This window comes from Cotesia typhae, unplaced genomic scaffold (genome assembly GCF_013202065.1).
Source record: "Cotesia typhae breed Kobodo isofemale line unplaced genomic scaffold, CoteBio_Ctyphae contig_123, whole genome shotgun sequence".
NCBI classification, from domain to species: domain Eukaryota; kingdom Metazoa; phylum Arthropoda; class Insecta; order Hymenoptera; family Braconidae; genus Cotesia; species Cotesia typhae.
Window position 1 is genome coordinate 1,784,810 of NW_027423715.1, and position 22,451 is coordinate 1,807,260.

Below are 22,451 nucleotides of genomic sequence, written 5' to 3' on the forward strand. Positions count from 1 at the left end.
TACTTTAATTAAAATTAAAAATAATAAAAATTCTTAAAATTAAATTTTATTCTTTTATTACTCTTTAATTTTTCGTATAAATTAATTATAATTAATAATCATATAAAATACTATAACAATTTTGATTAATCCTCTTTATGTTATTAATCAACATAAAAAATTATCTGGATAAATAACAGTAATTGTTTATATTTAATTAAATATTAAGTGAATGCGTCAAGATAAAAAGTGACCGGTAATAACGTTGATAAATTAATAAATTAATTGGAGAAATTGTTTACTTTCAAAATACCCCAGCTCAGTCACAAGTCACATGGCACTTAAATGTTATTATTAATATATTATTATTTTTTATTATTTATTATAAAACATTCAATAAACAATTATTTACTCGGTTAAATTGAAACTCGGAACAAAACTAACAGCTTTTATAATGAGTAATTATAATCGAGCTCATATAGAAGATTAAGCGGCTATCTGTACGTTTTTATTGGTTTCGTCAAACTTTGGTAATCGTTGTAATTGTATTTAAGTGAAAGTAAAAAAAAAAAAAAAATACGAATTTATCGACTGTAATAACCAGAACCGTGACATTTAAAATCGTGCTGAATGTGTGTATTATCTGTATTTATAATCTATATTTTATTTTTTTATCTATAAAATATTCTTACGGTACTACATTTGATTTTAGTTTATATTATAATTTATGTATAAATAATCAATATTTATATTTATAAATCGACGGTTAGTAAGTTAATCAATTTTTAAAGATCTTATAATACTAGTCGTTGACAAATAACGTGAGACCGCCTGTATATAAAGCATTTTAATCAGTCCGATTGCTATTTTCCGATAATAAGTTACTTTGTTTATTTCTTTTATAGTTCATTGTCATTATTAGGGCTTGTAAAAAATTTTTTAGAAAGAAGTTGTTGAAAATTTAATTTTTTACAAGGAAATTTCTCTTATAATTCATCAATTAAGATTTGTAATAAATGATTCAAATTTCGGTAATTATTTACAATTTTAATTTTAATTTTTTTGAACGAAATTTTTGATATTTTTTTTTATGAAAAATACATAAAAAAAAAGAACAATTAAAAAAAAAAAGTTGAATATAACAATTTCATAAAAAATTTATAAATCAACTTGTTTTTTTTTAATTGTTCATTTTTTTTTTCCACAAAAAAAATCATCAAAAATTTCGTTCAAAAAAATAAAAATTAAAATATTGTACCCCACTTGTAAATAATTACCCAAATTTTTGTTAATTATGAAAATTTAACTTGCAGTTTTCTAATTGGTCTTAATAAAAATTACAATAAACATTTTTTTTTTTTTTTATTCCTTAATATAAAATTGAGATGAAATGTATGAGGCATCAATTTATTCGTGATGTGATTGGTCGAATATATCATAAGCATGAAAATATATGCAAACTCTATATTCAGGCGCGCGCTTGCGCGCGCAAATTCAAATTCTAGTAAAATTAAATTTTGAACAACTTCTATTCAAAAAATTTTTTATCCGACCCATATTACCGTCGTAATAAGGCTCTATTAATTATTATAATAATAATTAATACTATTGATAATTTAAATTATTTAACCAGACTTTTAATGCTTTTAGGTAAATTAGATATTGAACCTTTATTGACACTAGCAGCGGTAGGTCTCATGAAGCTATGATTGCGAGGCTGTACGAGCTTACTCCTACTAGAAGTCGACGTCAAAGTCTTTGAGCTAGGAGTCCGATTCTGCAACATCGGAGTCGACACACTGCTGCTGCTCCTCGAAACAACAGGTCTTGGTCTCGTGCTTTCACTTGTTCCCTAAAACAAAACCAGCATCATCATCACCACCTTCAAAAAAAAAAAAAAATGCACTTACTGACTGAATTTTTCGAACATTTCGTACCACGGGACCAACACTGCTCTCGCTACTGCTGCTCCTGCTAGCAGGAATTTTACTAACAACCCTCGAAGGCACCTGCCGTTTCTCGGCCTCTTTAGCACCTTCTTTGACCAGCGACCTAGAATTTTTTCTGAGATCACTCGTCATGGCACAAATAACCGAGGTGTATCCTCTGAGCTGTGGATGGCTTGGCGCTAATTTCCGAACAGTATTAACCGAGCTTGCGCTGTTTAAAGAGCTCTTAGAGCTCCTCAAGCTGCTCCTAGAAGCCGACTTCTCAACCGGGTTTCGAGTAAGTCCAGTTTTCGCCGGTAAAATCTTCTTGCTGGAGTCAATTTTCTTGAGCTCGCGCTTCGGACTCTCGGATTTCTTCAAGAAGCCAGTCTTGTCGCTCTCCTCAGGCTTGAGGACCTTCCTCGCCCTGAAAGACTTGAGCCTTGCAATTTCATCTTTGCCAATGACTCTCTTGGGCTCAGCTTCTTTAACATACCTCATCTCAGCGGGAGAGCAACGAGGAGAGTCATGAATATCAGTTTCATAATTCCCAGATGAAGTTTCCTGGCTAAGAGTCTCTGAAACAAGGCTCTGAGTCTCTTCAAAGCCCTCATCATTGAGCTCCAGCTCCTTTCCCTTCACCAGGTGGCCGGACGAAATATTAACCTCGGGTAAAAACTTGCTCTTAAACACCGGAGAAGTTTTAATAGGACTAGACGAACTTTTATCAATTGAAACCTTGTCAGTAACTTTCTCAGTGAGCAAACTTTTATTTTTCTGCTTCTCCTGGACAACGCGATCGACCTGGTCGCTTTGAGGCTCTGGAGAAGTCACGCGGAGCGCCGGTAGCATTTCTTGGTCTCCATTGGTGCTGACAATGACCGCGCTGGCTTCGTTATCAACGCGGCTGGTCAGCCTCATGGCCTCGCGGACTTGGCTGGGGTCAATCATGCTGCGATGTCTCTCGCGGCAAGAAACCGCGCGTTCAGGCCAGACTGGAGTCATCTCCCTGGGCCTGGACTCTTGCATAACTGGACTGAGAACAGTGTTGGTAACCGCGACGACTGGAGCCGGCTGGGTGATGGGCAGTCGCGAGCTCCTGTGCCTCGCTAGACGCTGATTAATTTCCTCGGTAGACTTGGCAGCGATCTCCGTCAAAGCAGACTCGAAGTCATTAGACGCGTGTCGGCGCTTTAATTTATCTTGCCAAAGTCTTAGCATTTTATCTTCATCAAGATTGTTGTCTTCTGAGAGAGACAAAGTGTTAGGCCGCTGAGGTTTGTCTTCAAGCTCTGAAGAAACGCTTTCGGGCTTCCCGGTGCTATCTTTGTCCACTGGGTTGTTGTCCTGGCTCTTCTTGTAGCGTCTGGTCTTGCGAGCTGCGGCGTAGCGGTCAAAGTTACCGCTTCCGAGGTCACTTTCCGTCGCTGGCTTACTCGGACTGCTGCAACTAGATACTTTCGCAAACTCGCGGCCGGTAATAGAACTGCTGCAGCGTTCGCGCTTGCAAGGCTCTTTCTCCACGGGTTTCACTTCCCTTGGAGGACTAAACACGCGACGTGTCACGGGAGGCGTCTCGATATTTTCCGAGTCAATTTCGATCTTATCGCTCACTGAAGATTTATCTTCTTCAGACTTTCTGCCAGATTTTGAGAATCGTCGGACCACTGAACTTGGCGCGGATACACTCGGTGTGCGAAGATAAATTGTCAGTTCGTCTTGGCCTTCGTTCGCTACTTCGTTTGGTTTGTTTTTCTTTCGCTCTTCTTCTCTTATTGCTTGCAATGTACTTGAACCCAAAACGTTGTCATTTGTCAGACGAGATCTTATCCGTCGAGAGTATCTCGGGTCTATTTCTTCGGGACTGTTCGGAACGTTCAGGCTCGATTTTCTCCAAGGTGATTTGTCCGTTTGGACTGAATCGGGTTGAGCTTCTTTAATATAATTTTATAATTAGTTATATTGAATAAAGTAAACAAAAAAAAATTTTTTTAATTAGACAAACCTTCTATAGCTTCCATGGTTCGCATAACGTCAGTCTTTTCAACTGAAGGGCGCCAGTCGTAGACATTTGAATAACCAGAACGTGAATTTTCTTCTGTTGTGTTGGTTTTGCCTTCGTTTTCTACAAATATAAAATTATTTTATTTTATAATTTATAATTTATACTATTAATAGAATAAAAAAAATTTTATTCCCAACATAATTAATAAATTACATTGTATCTCATGAACTATTGAGATTTTTAAAAATATAAGCTCATCCCGACGTTACACTCATCAAGACCTTTCATTTGAGTACCCACATCAATTTTTCATATATTTATAAATATTATATATATGTATATATGAAAAATATATCAAAAATGCATGTGGGTACTCAAATGAAAGCTCTTGATGAGTGTAATATCGGGATAAGCTTAAATCTTAAAAAACGTCAATACTTAAGATATTACAGTGCAATTTAATAAAGAAAAATTTTATTTATTTATAGTTCACAAGTCACGGCAGTAAAATAGTGACTGCAAGTTTGCTAGTTTACCTGAATCCTCGAAAGACTTTCTGTTAGCCTGTAACTGTCGCGCTCTTCGTTGTAATTCTTTTCCAGCTTTTTCTTCTTTCTCATTTTCCGATAACCAAGCTTCGATTTTTTGTCGCCACGCTCGTCTGAAATAAATTAAAATAAAATAAATTCTTCCTACAATAAAAAACTAATAATTTCATACCCAGTAGGTTTAGTTTCTTCTTCCTGTAAAAATGGTTTATTTTCTGCCAAAGGAGACGGAGAATTGGGTCTTTCGCGATCGCCTGAAAAGTCTGCATTCAATAAATCGCTGCGACGAGGCTGTCCTCTGGCTCGTCTTGCCCACGATCGATCTACAATATAAACCCGGCAATAAATCAGACCTCCCATGCTAAATGGATTAAAATGAAAAGAATAAAATAGAATTTTAAATTACCCAAACTTCCCCAAGATTTACGCTCACGCGTGTTATCTTGTCCAGAAGTTCTCAAAAAGTCCATAAGATTATCGTCATTATCTTCGCATGGAATACGGCTTCTGCGTCGCCTGAGAGTTCCATTAGGAGTAATGTCCGGTGAGTAAGTATCTTCTTTGGTAATTTGCTGATCGGGACCGCCCGAGCACGATCCCAGTCGACGTCTGATACTCGGTGATCCGGTTATTGATATGTCTTCATCAGAAGTAACTCCGCCGTTTTGCTGTAATCTTTTTATTTTAGCTTCACTGCGATTATACGACTGTCTGGCGAAACTCTGGATGTCTAAGAGCCCGTAATCCATTAAATTGCTCTCAGACTCTGAGCCGGGGATATCTGCCGGGTTATTTACTGTTTAAAAAATAACCAATTAAATATTAAGATTTATTTATCTTTTAACCTTTTATATTTATATTCAGTAATAAAACACTTACAAAGCCGCTTCTTTGCCAGCAGTTGTTCTTCCCGTTGTTTACGTCTCGCAGTTGCTTGCTCTTCCTGTATCCTCCGTCTTTCATTTTCAGCGATCGCTTGGTTGAACTTCAAACAAAACTGGTGCAATATTTTAAAACATTCTTCTATTTTAAAGGTATTTATGTCTTCGCAGAAAAATTCTGCGAGCGTACGTCTCACGCCTTCTAGGTCTTCCATATTTCGCTTTAATTGCGTCATTACTTGCTCGGCCATCTAAAAAATAATAAAATTTTTAGCAAATCTATATTATTAACAAAATAAGAAAAATTTTGTGTCCCCAATAGTCATATAATAAAATCGGGGTTTTTTTTTTTTTTTTTAATGAAATTTAGTGTCATTGCAAAGGTATCATTATAAAGGTCTTGACCTTATATTTTGTAAAATATTGACATTTTTAAAGATATAAGTTCATTCCGGTGTTACACTCATCGAGATCTTTCATTTGAGTACCTACATCAATTTTTCATATATTTATATATATTATATATATGTATATATGAAAAATATATGAAAAATTCATGTGGGTACTCAAATGAAAGCTCTTGATGAGTGTAACATCGGGATAAGCTTATATCTTTAAAAACATAAATATTTAAAAAAAAATATATTTTCAGCAATTACCTGTAAAAATTGGGCCATTTGTTCCTGAATATCGCTTTCAGTCGTCGATAATTGAATTTGATTTTTTATTTTCTTAATTTTAGTGTCCAAAGCATTAAATTCGTTTGTTAATTGTTCGATAGTAGTTCTAAAAAAATTTTTTTTAATTTTAATAAAAATAAAATTATTTAATTCCTCAAATAAAAGTCAGTCAAGTATTCTCATTACTTCGTAGCCGGTTCAAGTGTGCTCATTTTATGAGAAAAGTCCAACAAATTCTTCCGTTTCCTCTCAACTTGCAGAGCAACATAATGAATGAGATTCATTCCCGGTTTATTGGCTCGTATTTCTGTTAATTTTTGCAGCGACGACAATTTAACACCCGCTGCATTACCGGCATATCCTCCCTGGCAATAATAATCGCTGATTAGTATACTGACTCATCAATTCTAAATAATTACATACTAAAAAATTTATTTACTGAGTTAAGAAAGTTTCCAGCTACTAGAACCATGTATAGCACCTCTTGAAGCTGTTTATTAGTCATCAAACCTTTGCCGGCGAGAATCATTGAGTCAACACTCGGCTCCAGATAATTCATATTCGCTGCGAATTCTTCTTTCAGCAGCATACACTCTATCCTCAATTTATAACTAAAAAAACCATAAATTGTGATTACAATTAATATTCAACTCCTTGAAAAAATTAATTTGGAATAAATCCTGAAAAAAAAATTACTTTGGCACTTGGATGAGTTGCAGGAAAAATTTTTCAGCGTTGCCAAGTTTCGATTTATCGCCATCGAAACTCTTAAGCATCTCGAGCTCGTCTACTTCGGGTAAAATTTTAAGCAACCCACGTAATTTCTCAGCTCCTATATGATCGTGACCACCATCTCGGATCAGCTGAATTATGTCTTCGTTAGAGCTTCGGAATTGTTTTAAGAATATGTTGACATTTAGACTTCTTTTGCCGTCTAATAAAGCAATCTGTTGATTAAGTAAAAAATAAGTGACTTGAGAAATGACCTTGTATCTTTTCAATTAATGTCATTTTTAAAAATATAAGCTCATCCCGATGTTACACTCATCGAGACCTTTCATTTGAATACCCACATCAATTTTTCATATATTTTATATATTTATATATTTTACAAATACCATATATATATATATATATATATATATATATATATATATATATATAAAATATATAAAAAATTCCATGTGGGTACTTAAATGAAAGGTCTCGATGAGTGTAACATCAAAATGAGTTTATATTTTAAAAAATATAAATAATTAATAAATTACATTGTATCTCATGAACTATTGAGATTTTTAAAAATATAAGCTCATCCCGGCATTACACTCATCGAGACCTTTCATTTGAGTACCCACATCAATTTTTTATATATTTATATTATATATATGTATATATGAAAAATATACAAAAATGCATGTGGGTACTCAAATGAAAGCTCTTAATGAGTGTAAGATCGGGATGAGCTTATATATTTATAAATGTCAATAGTTGAGAAAGTACAGTGCAATTTAACAAGAATTATTATTTAATAAAATAAAATTTTATTAATTTATAATTCACATAGTGAATGCAAGGTTACTAGTATTTATCAGATGATTGATTAGGTAAATTTTTTACCTCCATAGGTTCACGTCGACGACGTTCAGTGTCTTGGCCAGTTCCACTGGACAAAGTATAAGTAGTCGGAGGTAAAATAGGTGGTGCTTGTTGACAGAATAAACCCTCCATTTCAGCCCAATCCAAGTCAGCCATCGGGGAATTTTGATGCTCATTAGCGACTAACGACCAAATGTTTCTCTTGCCAATAACCTAAAAGACCAACAAAAAAAACTCTGTTAAAACTATTCCAACAGTCTCGCACCTAAATAACTGGTAAAAATACACCGTGTCCTTGAATCACCGGGTAGACACTACATTCTAACAACTCTAACATTCGATTAAATTCAATTTAATTTGTTCCTGCTTATCTTAGAGTATTAATAAATATAAAGTTAAGTAGAGAGAGAGAGTGACAACCTTGTGATTGGGTATCTTGTTCCAATTGATAGTCTTCATTTTGGACTTTGGCGTGGGAATTTCCTGCTGAGGTAAAAGCTTTGCATTATTGCTGGGCGGTTCGGGTGTCGGGATCCGATTAACCGCTGGCACATGGAGAGGTGGAGGTAGTGGAGGCTCCATGACTGCATCGGGAGCAGTCACGGCGACCAGGAGCGGCGGCGGAGGCGGCGGAGCCAACGCAACGCTGGTGGGTGGACTTTGAGCTGCTGGTGAAGATACTATTCCAGGTGAAGTTCCACCTGACGGAAGCGGGGGCGGTAATGGAGCTGGACTACTGCTTGGCAATGATGGTTTACGAGGTGTACTGCACGTTTGATCAGCACTTCGGCAATGACAGCATAAATTTGTCTGCAAGATTAATTTTTTTTTAACAACTTAATTTTAAACTTCCATTTAAATGTTGCGTTAAATATTGGAGATAGGCTAAAATTATAGAAGACATTTTTTTTTTTAATTTTATCGTATCTCTCATTTTTTAGACGAAATTCAAGTTAAAAATTAAGGTAATTATTTATCAGTGGGGTTCATAATTTTCATTTTCATTTTTTTGAACAAAATTTTTTTTTTTTTAAATTTTGACATATTTTTTTTTTTTGAAAAATACATCAAAAAATTAACAAAAAAAAAAAAAAAAAGATACCATAATTTTAACAAATTTTCAAAAAAATTTTAATATTTGAATTTTTTTTTTAATTGTTCTTTTTTTTATGTACTTTTGGTAATAAAATAAAAAAATATCAAAAAGATAAAATATAAACTCTAGATTAAAAAAAAAAAAAAAAAAACTATTCTAAATAGACAACTCAAAAATTGTTTTTTTTCCAAACCTAAAAAAAAAATTTTTTAACAAAAAACCCACAAAAATTTTTATTTCTTCAGCTAAAAAATAAAATTTAAAAAAAATTAACTTCTTATCACAAAAATGTAAATTTTTTTGAAAAAAAAATTTTTCTGAGAGTACTTCACACGAAATTGATCGTAAAATTTTTTTTAGATTTCGTCAACTTTTTTATAATTTTCCTCCGCCTCCCCGAAAACATAATAAATAAAATACTTGAAGACTCGGTGATCTCAAGAGCTTGGTCGCGTCATTACGACTCTCAAGTAACGTCGCACGGTGTACTAAAGTCTCAGCAGTGTCCCAAGCAAGATCGCTCGCCGGCTCCTTTGGATCTAGCCTCAACAGATGTTGGAGAATGCTCAAGAAAGCTATTTCTTGCGGCGTATCTGCGATCTGGAAAGAGATATAAGAGACAGTGTCATCAGCCACATATTGATGAAAAAAAAAAAAAAAATAAATAAAATTAAAATTAAAACATCACCACCAAAAGAGTAATATACTAGCCTGGCCTAAAATAGCGTAAAAGACATCGACATGCGAGGAGAGATCGATTCCAGGGGGACCCTGGTTCGTGAGCTCTTCATCCGCTTCCCTCTGGTCGTCGAAAACTTCCAGCTGAACCCTCAGCTCCGGGTACTGGCTCTTTTGCTTCCTAAAATGAGATCCACCCTTTATTTTTTCCATAGTGAAAAAATCGCGGCGTTATCTCTCCCATCGTTTATCACTCGACTGTAATTGTAAATGTTTATTTTTCTTTTATATTCTATTCTATTCTATGACTAGCCGAATAATAAAACTATTATAGACTGACAAATTTACTCAGATATATTATATATTTCCGTTAACTATAAGGAACTAACTGTCACTGTTGATACGATGAGTCTCGTGTTTGTCACCCGCAAGAAAATTAACAAGGTACCGGCTTACTCCACTTAGTTTTTAAAATTATTATACTTGACCCGTTACTCTGTACATTTACTTCTATTTAAAGTATATACAATATTTAAATATATATATTCAATTGTATTATCACAATCTAACGACCAATGGATTGTTTAAAAAGTATTAATCATCACACGGAAAAAAATAAACTGTAAAATTCACTCGAATTTTGGTTAATTTTTAGAGTTTCAAACAATACAGCGAACATTGGGGTGGCAAAAATATAAATAATTTTTTTTTCTGACAATTAAATTACAAGTAAAAAAATACTTTGAAAAAATTGCATGGATCATTTTTAAAATTTTTTTCTTTCAATTTTTTTATAATAATTTTTTTTAATAAAAAAATTATATTAAAAATGTATATTTGCTGAATTATTAACTTCCGAGCCAATATTTCATTGTAGACAAGAAGATATTTAAACTAGTAATTCTTATCATCACGACCAGTTAGATCGGTAAGATAAATAATTTTTGGTAAACCTATTTTTGGCCATAAAAAATATTGATCATTATAATTTTTTTTTAACTTTGTTTTTACCGCGGATTTATGGTAGTGATATCAAAAAATTAATATTTCAATTAAAAAATCATCTTTGATAGTTGGAAAAAATTTTGGCTCGTTTTTTTTGATAAAATTTATATTTTATCTTTTTTTGAAATAGTATTTTTTCCACGTAAAAAATAAATTGTAGCGTTTAAATGATAAATATTATAAATTAATTATTAAATTACGATTTTACTGTTTGAAATGGTAATTTTTTCCAGTTGATCATTATTTAATATAAATCGACTATTATTTATTAAAGTTTACTTTTTTCCGTGCAGGTTCAACTTACTATTATACAACAAAAAAAAAAAAATATTACAGAACTCAAGATAAAATCAGTTAAGTTACAAATGTTATTTCTTACCAATAACTATTTCCATGTAATAAATAATTCCATTTTTTCACTTTCATCAATCACAATAGATCAATCAAAAATCAACCAAACTATTTGATGAATATTATTAAATTTCTTCGTTAAACAAGATAAAAATCAAACTAAAAGATATATTATAGAGCACGTGTTGTTTTTCCGAGTTAAAAAAAATCGGAAGTGGATTAAAATAAATCAATTGAGAATGCAATGATCTTCCAGAAGAGAGTGTTGTGCAGGCAGATGCAGGTGCAGTTGTGACGAAGTAGGAAAAGAAGAAGCTACACAGAGTTAATTTTATCTCTCCCTTCCCAAACTTCAACCCGATTAACAAAACGTTAATTTTTCTTTTTAACCCTCTGGTGCTTTGGTCTAGCTTCTAACAATCTATCCGATAAACTCGACATACTAGAGATTACTCTAAGAATGTGGAGGAGAAAGAAAACGTGTGGTATATATTCGGTTTGGTTCTATTTTTCGCTTCTAGTCTTCCGTGGCGCCGCTCAGCATTTTAGTCTTTATTTTAATTTCTTTATTTTTGTTTTCATAAGTAAATGACAAATTTGTTCCAATTTTACTTTCTCTATTTTATTTCTTCGGTTAGATCGTAAACTATGATTATTAATAACTCCCGGTAATTGCAAACTACCAGGAGTAACGCTCACCTCAGGTCATTGAGAATAGGCAGCAGCTTCAAGCCTGAAAATAATTTTATTTTATTTTTTTTTTTAAATATATAAATAAATAAAACACTCTGTGCATTACCAATGAATTCATTACGTATACGAACGCGGTCCTTGAGGACCGCCGTCGAGATAACCAGGCAGTTTATGAATGCTAACAATGCCGCTTGATAATCTTCTGTTGTTGTTTTTTGTAACTCGTCGACAATAACTCGTAGACGATATCGCTCGCTTTTTTTATCCTGTGTATAATAATATTTTTGTTAATAAAAATACACAGTAAAAAAAATTTTTCGTCACGAATTTAACATTCTTGTGTGTTAAATCATTAAATCAACACACTAGAGTGTAATATTTTACACACAAATTTTAACACTTAACACAATGACAAAAAAATTTTTTACTGTGTAAATTCATTATCCTCGACAATTTCTTCACCAAATTCTTACAAATTTAATAAAAAAGTACCAGACTTTTTCTTCTAAAAATTCTAACCTAAAAAAATTAAATATATACAAAAGATTATTTTTAAATTGTAATTTGGTACTTTAAAAATTTTTACTGACCATTTTTGTTAAATTGTTTCATTCTATTCAATTCAATACAAACTTTTAACCATTGATAATTTCTACATTGAATTTCTACAATACCAAAAAATTAAAAAACTATCCTAGTATCCGTTAGATCTATTGGTATACAATAAATGGTATTATTGACCAAAAAAGTCTTCTAGACAATGTAAAATAGAAAATTGTTATTGAAAAGAAAACACATGATCCATTGAAGCATCATCGTATGTTAATCGTAACTCACAAGTGTCCGTTTACAGTAAACAAACCGTACGTCAACTCGATTAAAAGTCAATGAATTATTCAAGCCGTTTCGAATTAAGATGTACGGCAGTCCCTCTAGTCATTCTCTTCAATAAATGTCTTCTTTGTCTCTTTTTTTATCATCCATAATAATTTTGCAATAATAATGATATTCAGGTAAGAAGCAGAAAAAAATATATTTGCGCTCTGGACTGAGAGAAAAAATTTATCGTAAAAAAATGGACATTTTTGTGACAAGAAATTAATTCGTTAAAAATTTTAAACTATTTTATTTTATAACTAAAGAAACAATCGTTTTTCTAACAGTGTGAAAAGAATTTTGATTTGTTCAGTCAAGAAATAATGATGAAAAATTTCCAACAAATGACTTTCTACTGAAGAATTTTTCAAAAAATAATTTTTTTTTCTCAGCTTACTCCAGTTATATTGCTAATGTATCCTATTTTTTATTTAAAGATCTATAAAATATATTTCCTCATCCGATCAGATTCCGGCTCAGACATATTTGTCTGTCAACTAAACGGGAAAGCGTCCCACGGTTCTCGGTGCTCTACAATATTTCAGTAGATATCTAAAAAGTAAGACTAAAAAGTGCTGTTCAAATAAAAATCACCTGGTATATGTGAAGAGTGTCGATAGCGCGTTGTCTGCCATCCTGGCTGTATACACAGAGCGCTGATAATAACTCGACAACTTGTTTCTTAACGGAGGTACACGCCGTGTCGAGAGCTTAAACATTAACATTTAGACAATTTATATTGTACTAAAAATATAAATAAAGTAAGTAATTAATAAAAATAAATAAATAATTAATAAAGGTAAGAACCTGATGCTAGTTTCTTGCAGTAATCCGGGTTATCAACAATGTAGTCAAGACCGACATTGGAGTCCATGATGAATGCATTTGTGATAACTTTCAATGCAATCTTAAACAAATAAAAAAATTCAATACGTATTTTTAATGTACAATACATTGTAATTAATATTACTAGCAGTATTTAATTATAATAACTAATAACAATAATAGTTTGTTCGAAGAAATATACGAGGACACGCGTAATTGCTAAGTATATATTATTTTTATTCATTTATTTAATTTATTTTTTTATTTTTTTATTTTTTAATATTGAATGTCTTTTTGAACAAATAATCTATGTAATAATTGTCGCTTAATTTTTTTTTTTTCAGAATTTTGTAAAACTTGAGAAGCCGAGTGAGCTTGCCACGGTGGGTGAAGATATTACTGATATGATTTAAATAAATTTGCGATTTGATTCGATGGCGAATAAAATAATTGGCAGATACAGATGGAGATATAGATAGAGATACGAGTAGAGGTAAGTAACTAAGTGGCAAACTTATGACCGGCCATGAACTCCTCAATATCAAACACCACAGCTAAGCGCTTGAAATTAAATACGAAAACGGTGATTACTCTAGACGGTGAATTTTTTTCGCTCAAAAGTTATTGAGTAATTTTGCATACGTGAGTTATATTACATTACATTACATTTCATTACATGTGATATCTACCAACACTAGCTCTTGGAGAGCCGGTAATACTATACAGTAAAAAATTTTGCGTCTTTACGTCAAAAAATTTTGTGTTAAAAATTTAACACTTTTATGTGTAAATTTAACATTTATTGTGTTAAATTAACACAAAAAAATTTTTAATTCATGAAAAAAAGTGTTAAATATTTAACACAAAATTTTTTGACGGATTGACGCAAAATTGTGTAAATTTAATATTTATTGTGTTAAATTAACACACAAAAATGTTAAATTAACACAAAAATTTTTAACACAAAATTTTTTGACGAATTGACATAAAATTGTGTAAATTTAACATTTATTGTGTTAAATTAACACAAAAAAGTGTTAAATATTTAACACAAAATTTTTTACTGTGTAATGCGAGTAAAGCGATTAGAGCGAGCGAGATAGACAAATGTAAAGAAATAAAAATATTTAAAAAAATAATAAATGTTTTACTGTGAATTCAGTCACGGACACCCGCCGATGAGTCGCGCAATACTCCGACCGGGCCCGTATACGTAAAAGTAACCGAGGATTGCGCTCGAGGTGAACGAGAGAGCCTTTCATGGTGTCTTTAACACTGGGTAGTTCCTTAAAATCACTAATTACCTTATATTACACTAACTAATGCCGTTTATTTTAGGATACTCCTTTATTTGGCGCTAATGTCAATGTTTCCGGTTAATTATCTTCAATTAAATTCAATTCGACTCTATAAATTACTTCACTTTACTTTTTTTTAATTTTTTCAGATGCTGAATGCCTCCTCTAAACTTGGGACCGAGACAACACGACTAATTGTTTACGTTTTTTTTATTGATTAATCATTCCTGAAACGAATGTGTCTCAAGGATACGCGGACTTATTTAGAAATATAAAATAGCGAATTATCTTCAGTTGCCGTATGAACAAAGAGCGTTTAATAAGTTTTATTAAGTAAATTTATTTATGATGTGATACAAGATGGTAAATTTTTTTTTTAATTTTAATTAATAATTAATATCAATATCAATATCAATATCAATTCAAGACAAGTAATAAATAATAAGTGGAACTAGAGTGAGATTATATCTCTTTCAAGATTCTAAGTGAGGATTAAAATTAATAAATTTTTTTGAAAATTGTGAGATTCAACTTTTTTTTTTTTAATTGTTCGTTTTTTGATGTTTTTTTCAAAAAAAAAAAAATATCAAAAAAAGATAAAATAGAAATTTTATCCAAAAATAAGAGTCAAAATTTTTTCCAACTTTTTAAAGCAAAAAAACTATCGAAATCTTTATTTTTTTTTTTTATATTTTTCACGACATTTTTTTATCATAAATGCGCCATAAAAACAAGTAAAATAAAAAAAAAATTTTAAATATTAATTTTTCATCCAGATATGGCCAAAAACAGGTGGACCCCTCCTCTAAATAATTACCAAAATTTTTTTCTCATCTTTTTGTAATAATTTTTTCAATAAAAAAAATTATAAAAATTTTTAATAAATTTTTTTATTTATTAAATTGAAAGAAAAAAATATCTTCTAAAAATTTCACTTAAAGTTTATCCAGTTTTTTACAAATGAAAATTTTTTTCTTATAATTTTTTCATTAAAAAAAAAAAAATTTTTTTTAGATGTCAGCTAACTAAATTTTTATGATTTAATTGAGAAGATATACAAAAATATAATTTAAATAATTGGATTATAATTCACACCGACTTTTGTCCATTACAAATCATGTATACAAGAGATTACTACATTATATTAGGTAGCTACAGTGGAAAGCAATAAGTAAAAGGAACGAGTGTGTCATACTCGCAAACAAGGATTTAACTGGGATATTTCCATCTACGGGTTTATCGGTATCACAATTATCATTCATTACTTTATTTATAATTATAACTTATTACCGTAACTGTTTAATTTTTTTTTTTTTTTTTGGAGAACAAATGAAATTAAACGGAGAGTTTAACGAGCGGAGAAGAAATAAATGTTGTAAGAAAATTCGCGGACAGGAGGCTCTTGATAGGAACAAGTGGAAGAAAATAAGAGAGAGCCGATTGCGTCACATTAGTGGAGGCAAGACATAACTTGAAGTCACGTTTAAAAATAGAATCTCTCCAGTTATTAAAGAATCCATATAGGCCCTCGAGACCCATCGAGTTCTTATTCTCTCTCATTGGTCTTGTGGATTGCTTTTTGTTGTTCTTCTTCCTCAGCATCAGCATCAGCAGAATCTTTTTTTTTATTTTATTTTTATTCCCATTCTCAGTGGCTTAATATAATGCTAAGGTCTTATTTCGTTCATGGAACAACATCTGCTGGCTTGATGTGAGCTCAGGCCTTTACTCTATCAATGACTCATGCTCTAGTAAATAAACTCGGACGTGCGAAAATCATATGCCTGCACCTTATTTACGTACACTGAGTAGTTAGAAGTAATTATAAATGTATGATATTATTATTTTATTACTGCTTGTTTACCAACTTATAAATTATTTGATAAATACTCTTCACGGGAAGTAATTTACCTTGAAATCAAATTAATAGTCACTGGTAATCTTCAGTGATTTTTGTTTTCGACTTTTATCACCATCTCGTTATGGCAGAGGCATTAAAAAATAAAATAATATCTGATCAGATTTATTAGCTGCCCACGTGCTCCTACGCCTGTGTAATTATCATTTGATGTTTATTAAATTACAATAATAATAATTATTATTAGGATTATATTTCAGAATTTTTTTAAATTAAAAGATCTTATCTTCAATAAATTCAAAATTTAACTTTTTTTTTTGAGCTAATTTTTTACTCATTAAAAAAAAGATAAAATTTATTACTAAAAAAAAAAAAAAAAAAAAGAAGAAAATAAAATATATCTTTTATCAATTAAAATAAAAAATTACAATAATTACATTCCATAATTAAAAAAAATTAAAAGCTCTTATTGTAAAAAAATATTTAATATTTTTTTGAGCCAATTTTATACTCATTAAAAAAAAAAAAAAAAAATTTGTTATTAAAAAAAGAAGAAAATAAAATATATCTTTTATCTGTTTAATTAAAAAATTACAATAATAATTATGTTTCAGAATTTAAAAATATTTTAAGCTCTTATTGAAGAAAAAAAAATTTTTTTTTAGCAAATTTTGTACTTATTTAAAAAAGGATAAAATTTATTACTAAAAAAAAAAAGAAAATAAAATCTATCTCTTATATATTTAAATAAGTTAATCTTCCTGGCATGTCCATTCATCTAAGACTATTTCCGGATTAAATGCTAACGAGGGATTAAATTTCGCTGAATAGAAACGGAAGCCGATTGCCGATGAAAATTCCATATGGAATATAATACAGTAATGAATTATCAGAGATATAATAACAAAAATAATAATAACAATAAAGCAATCTTGATATTACAGCAGAGATGCCTCTGTCAAAACTGACGGCTATTTATTTAAGTAGCGTAATATTGAAATTGCAGTTGACAGGATTACATTCAGGTGTAGGGTCTAGGCTGTTTAAACAAATCGTAGGTAGCATACAGCAGGTAAATACGTATATATGTAGATGTAAAATAGTCACCAGTATCCAGCGAACGATGGATACCATATCGGGCACCTCGCTGACCTCGCCTGTCGTCTCTCTGTCTTACACACATTCTCTCTTTCTTCTCTTCCCAGTACATAGTACATAATATATAATATATAAATATAATGTTAATGTAAGTGCAAGCTAAAGCTTTAATCACTTACTCCTTACTCCTTATATTATTCTCCGCCTCTTTTTTCAGCGCCTTATATACGATACTTTCAACGATTCACTGGACTAATTTATTTATTTCGTATAAAAATTCACCGGCTGTGGATTTATTTTTAATTATTTTTTACCGAGAAAATCACACCCGTCCAATTAAAACCAGCCGGATTAATTAACTCTTAATTTTAGTAAAAAAATACATTTAATTTATTATGATAATTAAATGGCTTATTTACATAATAATTAATGCATCATCAATATTATAAATGTTTTTTTTTTTAAATATTTATTTTATATAAAATGGTTATTTAATATTTTTTATATAATATAATAAACCAACCGGTTATTGCATTGTCATCCTTATTTTCTCGACTTTTATGGAATTCATTAACAAGATTATCAAGCGATTAAATAAACGTAGATGCAAATAGGAATTAATTCTTGTCGAGCGAATTAAATAAAAAAACTTATAAACAACCGGCGAGTTCTATCGTGTAAAAAAAAATCATCTTTAATTTGTCTTAAATGTGACACAAACCAAGACTATTTTAAGACTTTTTTAAGGCGGCAAAAAAAAAAAAATTCCGAAAGCAAATTTTTGAAATTTGAAATCCGGAAAATTAATATAGAGTCTTAAAATTGTCTTAAAAAAATCTTAAAATAGTTTTAAAAAATTTTTTCGAGACAGTTTTAAAATGAGCTAACAGTAACAGAGCCCCGAAATATTAAAACGGAGCGACTTAAAAAAGTCTTAAAATTATCCCACAAGTTTTTAACAATTTAAAAAGAGCGTACTAAAAAATGTGGCGGTTAAAAAGTCGTAAAATTGTCTAAAAATTAATTTTAATAAAAAATTCAAGGACCAAATTTCAAAAATTTGCTCTCGGAATTTTTTTTTTTTTGGGTCTTAAAAATATTTAAAATAGTCTTAGTTTGTGTTACGTTTAAAATTTCAAACAAACGTCAATTTTAAGACAGTTTTTTTTTTACACAGGCTCGTTATAAATTTTTATTCTTATTCTCATTCTTTATATTCTTCGTCTTCTTCTTAGTTTTTTAATTTTCTTCGTTTTATCTTTATTCTATCAGAGCAATTTTGTAAATTTCTCAATTCTTCTTTGGGCGGTTTAGTTGGCTGGTGCCCGCATCAGTTGCACCAGCAGAATGGACCCTAATTTAGCCGGCGTATAATGGGACAGACCGAAAAAAATTGAGGTAGATCAGTAACGAGCCCAGCACAGCGAACAGTAGCAGACAGCAGCCAGGTATCATTACTGACCCGACAGAACAACCATTCGTGCGGTTTTTAGTATTATATATTGTGTATTATGTCTTCATGCCTTTATAATATAATATAATATAATATTGTATTTATCTTTATATCTATATGTATCGATACTAATACCGATACTTGTATCCTGCATTATATTATGTACTCATAAAAACATGTTTATAACCGCTGTAATCCGTCCCACGTGTTCATCACAACAATGAGGACAGCAGAGAAGCGTGCAGCAACTTTCCAAGATCCTTTACGACTTAGCTGAACCCAAATGATCAAAAGTGAAAGTTTATTTTATAATAAATTCACTTTTCAAATTTATTGTCATTGATTTTCTTCTGAAGAAATATTTTCCTTAAATCTTCTGTACAAACCTCAACTCGAAAAATTCCAGAAAAAAATTTTAAATTTGCTTTTTTTGAGATTAAAAATAATTTAACCGACATTTGAAAAATTTTTGTGATTTATTTTAATGATAAATTAAGCAAAAATAATTAAAAGAAAAAATTTCACATGTAGAAAATTTTAAAAACTATTCGTGCAATTTTTTTAAACATATTTTTAGTTCTAATTTAATTAATAAAAAAAAAAGTCAAAAATTATTAAACTCTGGCTAATTTTAGTATCATTTTTAATAAAGGCTGGACTGATAGAATTATTTCTTAATATTCAAGAAGATTTCTTAGTATTTAAGAAATATTTCTCAAAAATTAAAAAATCTCGAAAATCAATTAAAAAAAAAAATTTTAAAAAGAAGCTATTGTAAGCCGGTGATTATTTTTATTCCCATTAAAATTACCCAGTACAAATATGGACACCTCTTGACCCTGATAATTAATATTTAACGTACGAGGTCGTCGTTAGAACTCCCGCGAGGCTGGGTTTGTTTATCCAGCTCCTGCAGCAAGTTATTATATATACGTTGTTTGTTGTATCGAACGTCGTTACCTTGTCGCAACGTGGTCATGGCCCCTTCTTCTTAAGTAGATGTAATGCTGATGGTGATGCTGAGGAGATACCCGCCCCTTCACTTTTACTAATTTCCCCGGTGACCATCATCACAACCGGCAATCATTTGGTACCCACCTCCGCAATAATTATAATGATATGCAATAGATTACGTTACCGCAGGTATGCATCTAATCCGTCCAGGTAACTAAGGATATTGTCTCAGACTTCTTTTACAATCCCAATCCTGGTCCAAGCTATTACCATCAACATTACATTTTATTTTTTTATTACTTTATAATAAAAGTTTTTTTATTAGTAAATCGCGATACAATCTTACATTTTATTTCTTCTTTGAATTATTTTTTAAAATATTTTATTTTATTTTTTTTAATTTAATTTTTTTAAATATTTAATTTAATTTAATTTTATTTTATTTTATTTTATTAGTGTATAAGCATTAGGTGTAGAGGAGTCAAGCCGGGCATGGGAAAGTTTGGACAAGGTGACACTGGCAAGGTCGTCGTGGTGACGGACCCAAATCAGGTACTTTCTACATCAACCCAAGACATCACCAACAACTCACGGACAGCCTATTTAAATTTTTTTCATCAATATTAATTTTATAACATATTATAAAATTTATATTACACATATTATCTAACAGCCTCTTAAAAATAAATTTTATATTTTATATTTTATAATATCTATTGCAAAACATCAGACAATATTCAAAGTATCGATTATTTATCACAATCTCTATAAGCAAGAACTCTTACTCAGAGAGTTGCGACCTAAAACGTGATCAGTTACCAATATAATAGTTTTTAGAAAATAAATTAGATAAGGGTATATAATGAAATAATCTGAGTGATTAGATGGATAGGAAAAAAACACAAGTGACAGAATGATAGACGCGGGTAAGACTATAGACTACATAATACGCTTATCCTGGGTAACATTTAAAGAGAAAGGAACCAAGTGAATGAATGGAATTTTGTCGTATCTGTCTGATCTTGCTGATCGAGTTTGAAAGGTGTGCGAGTACCCGCTGTCGCATAAAAGTTACTCGTGTTACCCCCCTGGGAATCACCAGATTCATTTATCTGGTAATTACACTTGCCAACCACTTTTCGTGGTTAAACGCCACGCGTTTGATAAACTAATCGACGTTTAAATTTCCGACAATCGATTGTTTACGCTGTTTTTTTTTCTTCTTTAAGCAGTAAGCAAAGTTATTGATGATTTATGCAACCGGTTGAATTTTATTAATACTAAAGTTTTTAAAAAAGACAATTTTTTTTTATCAAATTATAAAAACAAAATTTTAATTATTAAAAAATAAATTTTTTTAATTATTTATTTCTTCTTTAAAAAAAAAAAAAAAAAAAATTGGCAATTTTCAAGATTTAAAAATTAATGACACAAAAAAAATGATTAAAATAAAATTTTTATAATTAAAAAAAATAAATTTTTTAAATTATTTATTTCTTCTTCGTTAAAAAAAAAAAATTTTTCAATTTTTAAGATTTAAAAATAAATGACTTACTCAAAAAATAATTAAAAAAATAAAGAGAGTATATTACCCTTTAATGTATTTTCACCCTTTTAATTCACCTCTCTCGACACACAGCAATCTGACATCCAACATCACCACAGCACACTTATCTCGTCAACTATAGCACGGATTCGCGGAAACTGCGTTTCAGGAGGTTCAAGTCTTAGGAGAACGCGAAGAACTAAGTAGCGCGCGATAAGATATGCGCAAGCGCGATACCTCCCACTTAAGATCCTTGGTCTTTTTTTCTCTTCATCTAATGTAATGTAATAATAATGTCCCCTCTAAGTAGACTTTTTCCATACAATTCTCAAGTACGGTAGTAAAACCAAACCTGTAACTCATAGCTAAATATCCGAGACCAAGACCTAGGAGAAAACCGAGACCTAGAGTTAATGTTAATAAAAAATTTTCTGATTCAGCATAAGTACATGACTTGATACCGGGAAGAAGAAGAATTTTCATTCATGTCTTATCTCCATTGTAATTAATATGTGAGACCACGTACGTCCGAGTTATGCACCGGACATCGGCTGCACTGTTGGTGGTTGATGATGAGCTCAGTGGATTCGAGTTACTCAATGCGATAAATGGTGATGACGGGATGGGACTCTACGCGTTGAATGTTGAGTTGGATAATAAAATGACCACTAGTGTCAATAAAAACGTTGATATGACACTTTCTTCCCTTTATGAATGATAAATAATTAATACTAGCAACCTTGCAGTCACTGTGTGATTATCGTGACTTGTAAACTATAAATAAATAAAATTTTGGTTTATTAAATAATTACTTTGGTTAAATTGCACTGTACTTTCTTAATTATTGACATTTTTAAAGATATAAACTCATTTTAATGTTACACTCATCAAGACCTTTCATTTGAGTATCCACATCAATTTTTCATATATTTATATATATATATATATATATGTATAAATGAAAAATATATGAAAAATTGATGTGGGTACTCAAATGAAAGGTCTTGATGAGTGTAATGTCGGGGTGAACTTATATCTTTAAAAATGTCATTAATTAACAAGATAAAAGGTCATTTTTCTTATTCTCTTAATAATATAGATAA

General features: G+C 30.7%; 1 protein-coding gene and 1 long non-coding RNA gene across 6 annotated transcripts; one reads left to right on the plus strand and one right to left on the minus strand.

Annotated features, from left to right (window-relative positions):
* Window positions 1-39: 39 nt before the first annotated feature.
* On the minus strand, window positions 40-22,209 carry Form3 (FH2 domain-containing protein formin 3). Of its 5 annotated transcripts, none has more exons than XM_074256767.1 (20): window positions 21,395-22,209; window positions 13,124-13,223; window positions 12,911-13,026; window positions 11,547-11,706; window positions 11,447-11,480; window positions 9,425-9,572; window positions 9,134-9,313; window positions 8,038-8,427; window positions 7,639-7,830; window positions 6,718-6,968; window positions 6,461-6,632; window positions 6,208-6,386; window positions 6,001-6,127; window positions 5,340-5,592; window positions 4,867-5,256; window positions 4,633-4,783; window positions 4,449-4,573; window positions 3,913-4,032; window positions 1,917-3,841; window positions 40-1,831 (listed from the first exon to the last, which is right to left on the minus strand). In XM_074256767.1, the coding sequence occupies exons 2-20, from the start codon at window positions 13,188-13,190 to the stop codon at window positions 1,601-1,603; spliced, it is 5,211 nt and encodes a 1,736-aa protein (XP_074112868.1). In that variant the 5' UTR covers window positions 13,191-13,223; window positions 21,395-22,209; the 3' UTR covers window positions 40-1,600. The 5 variants fall into 5 exon arrangements, with proteins under 5 accessions (XP_074112868.1, XP_074112859.1, XP_074112850.1 ...); XM_074256758.1 differs by having other exon boundaries at window positions 1,890-3,838; window positions 21,395-22,203; XM_074256749.1 differs by having other exon boundaries at window positions 1,890-3,841; window positions 21,395-22,199.
* On the plus strand, window positions 13,236-15,028 carry LOC141536366 (uncharacterized). The gene is made up of 3 exons (XR_012480722.1): window positions 13,236-13,364; window positions 13,486-13,634; window positions 14,589-15,028. It is a non-coding gene; the product is annotated as an uncharacterized LOC141536366 (long non-coding RNA).
* Window positions 22,210-22,451: the final 242 nt, after the last annotated feature.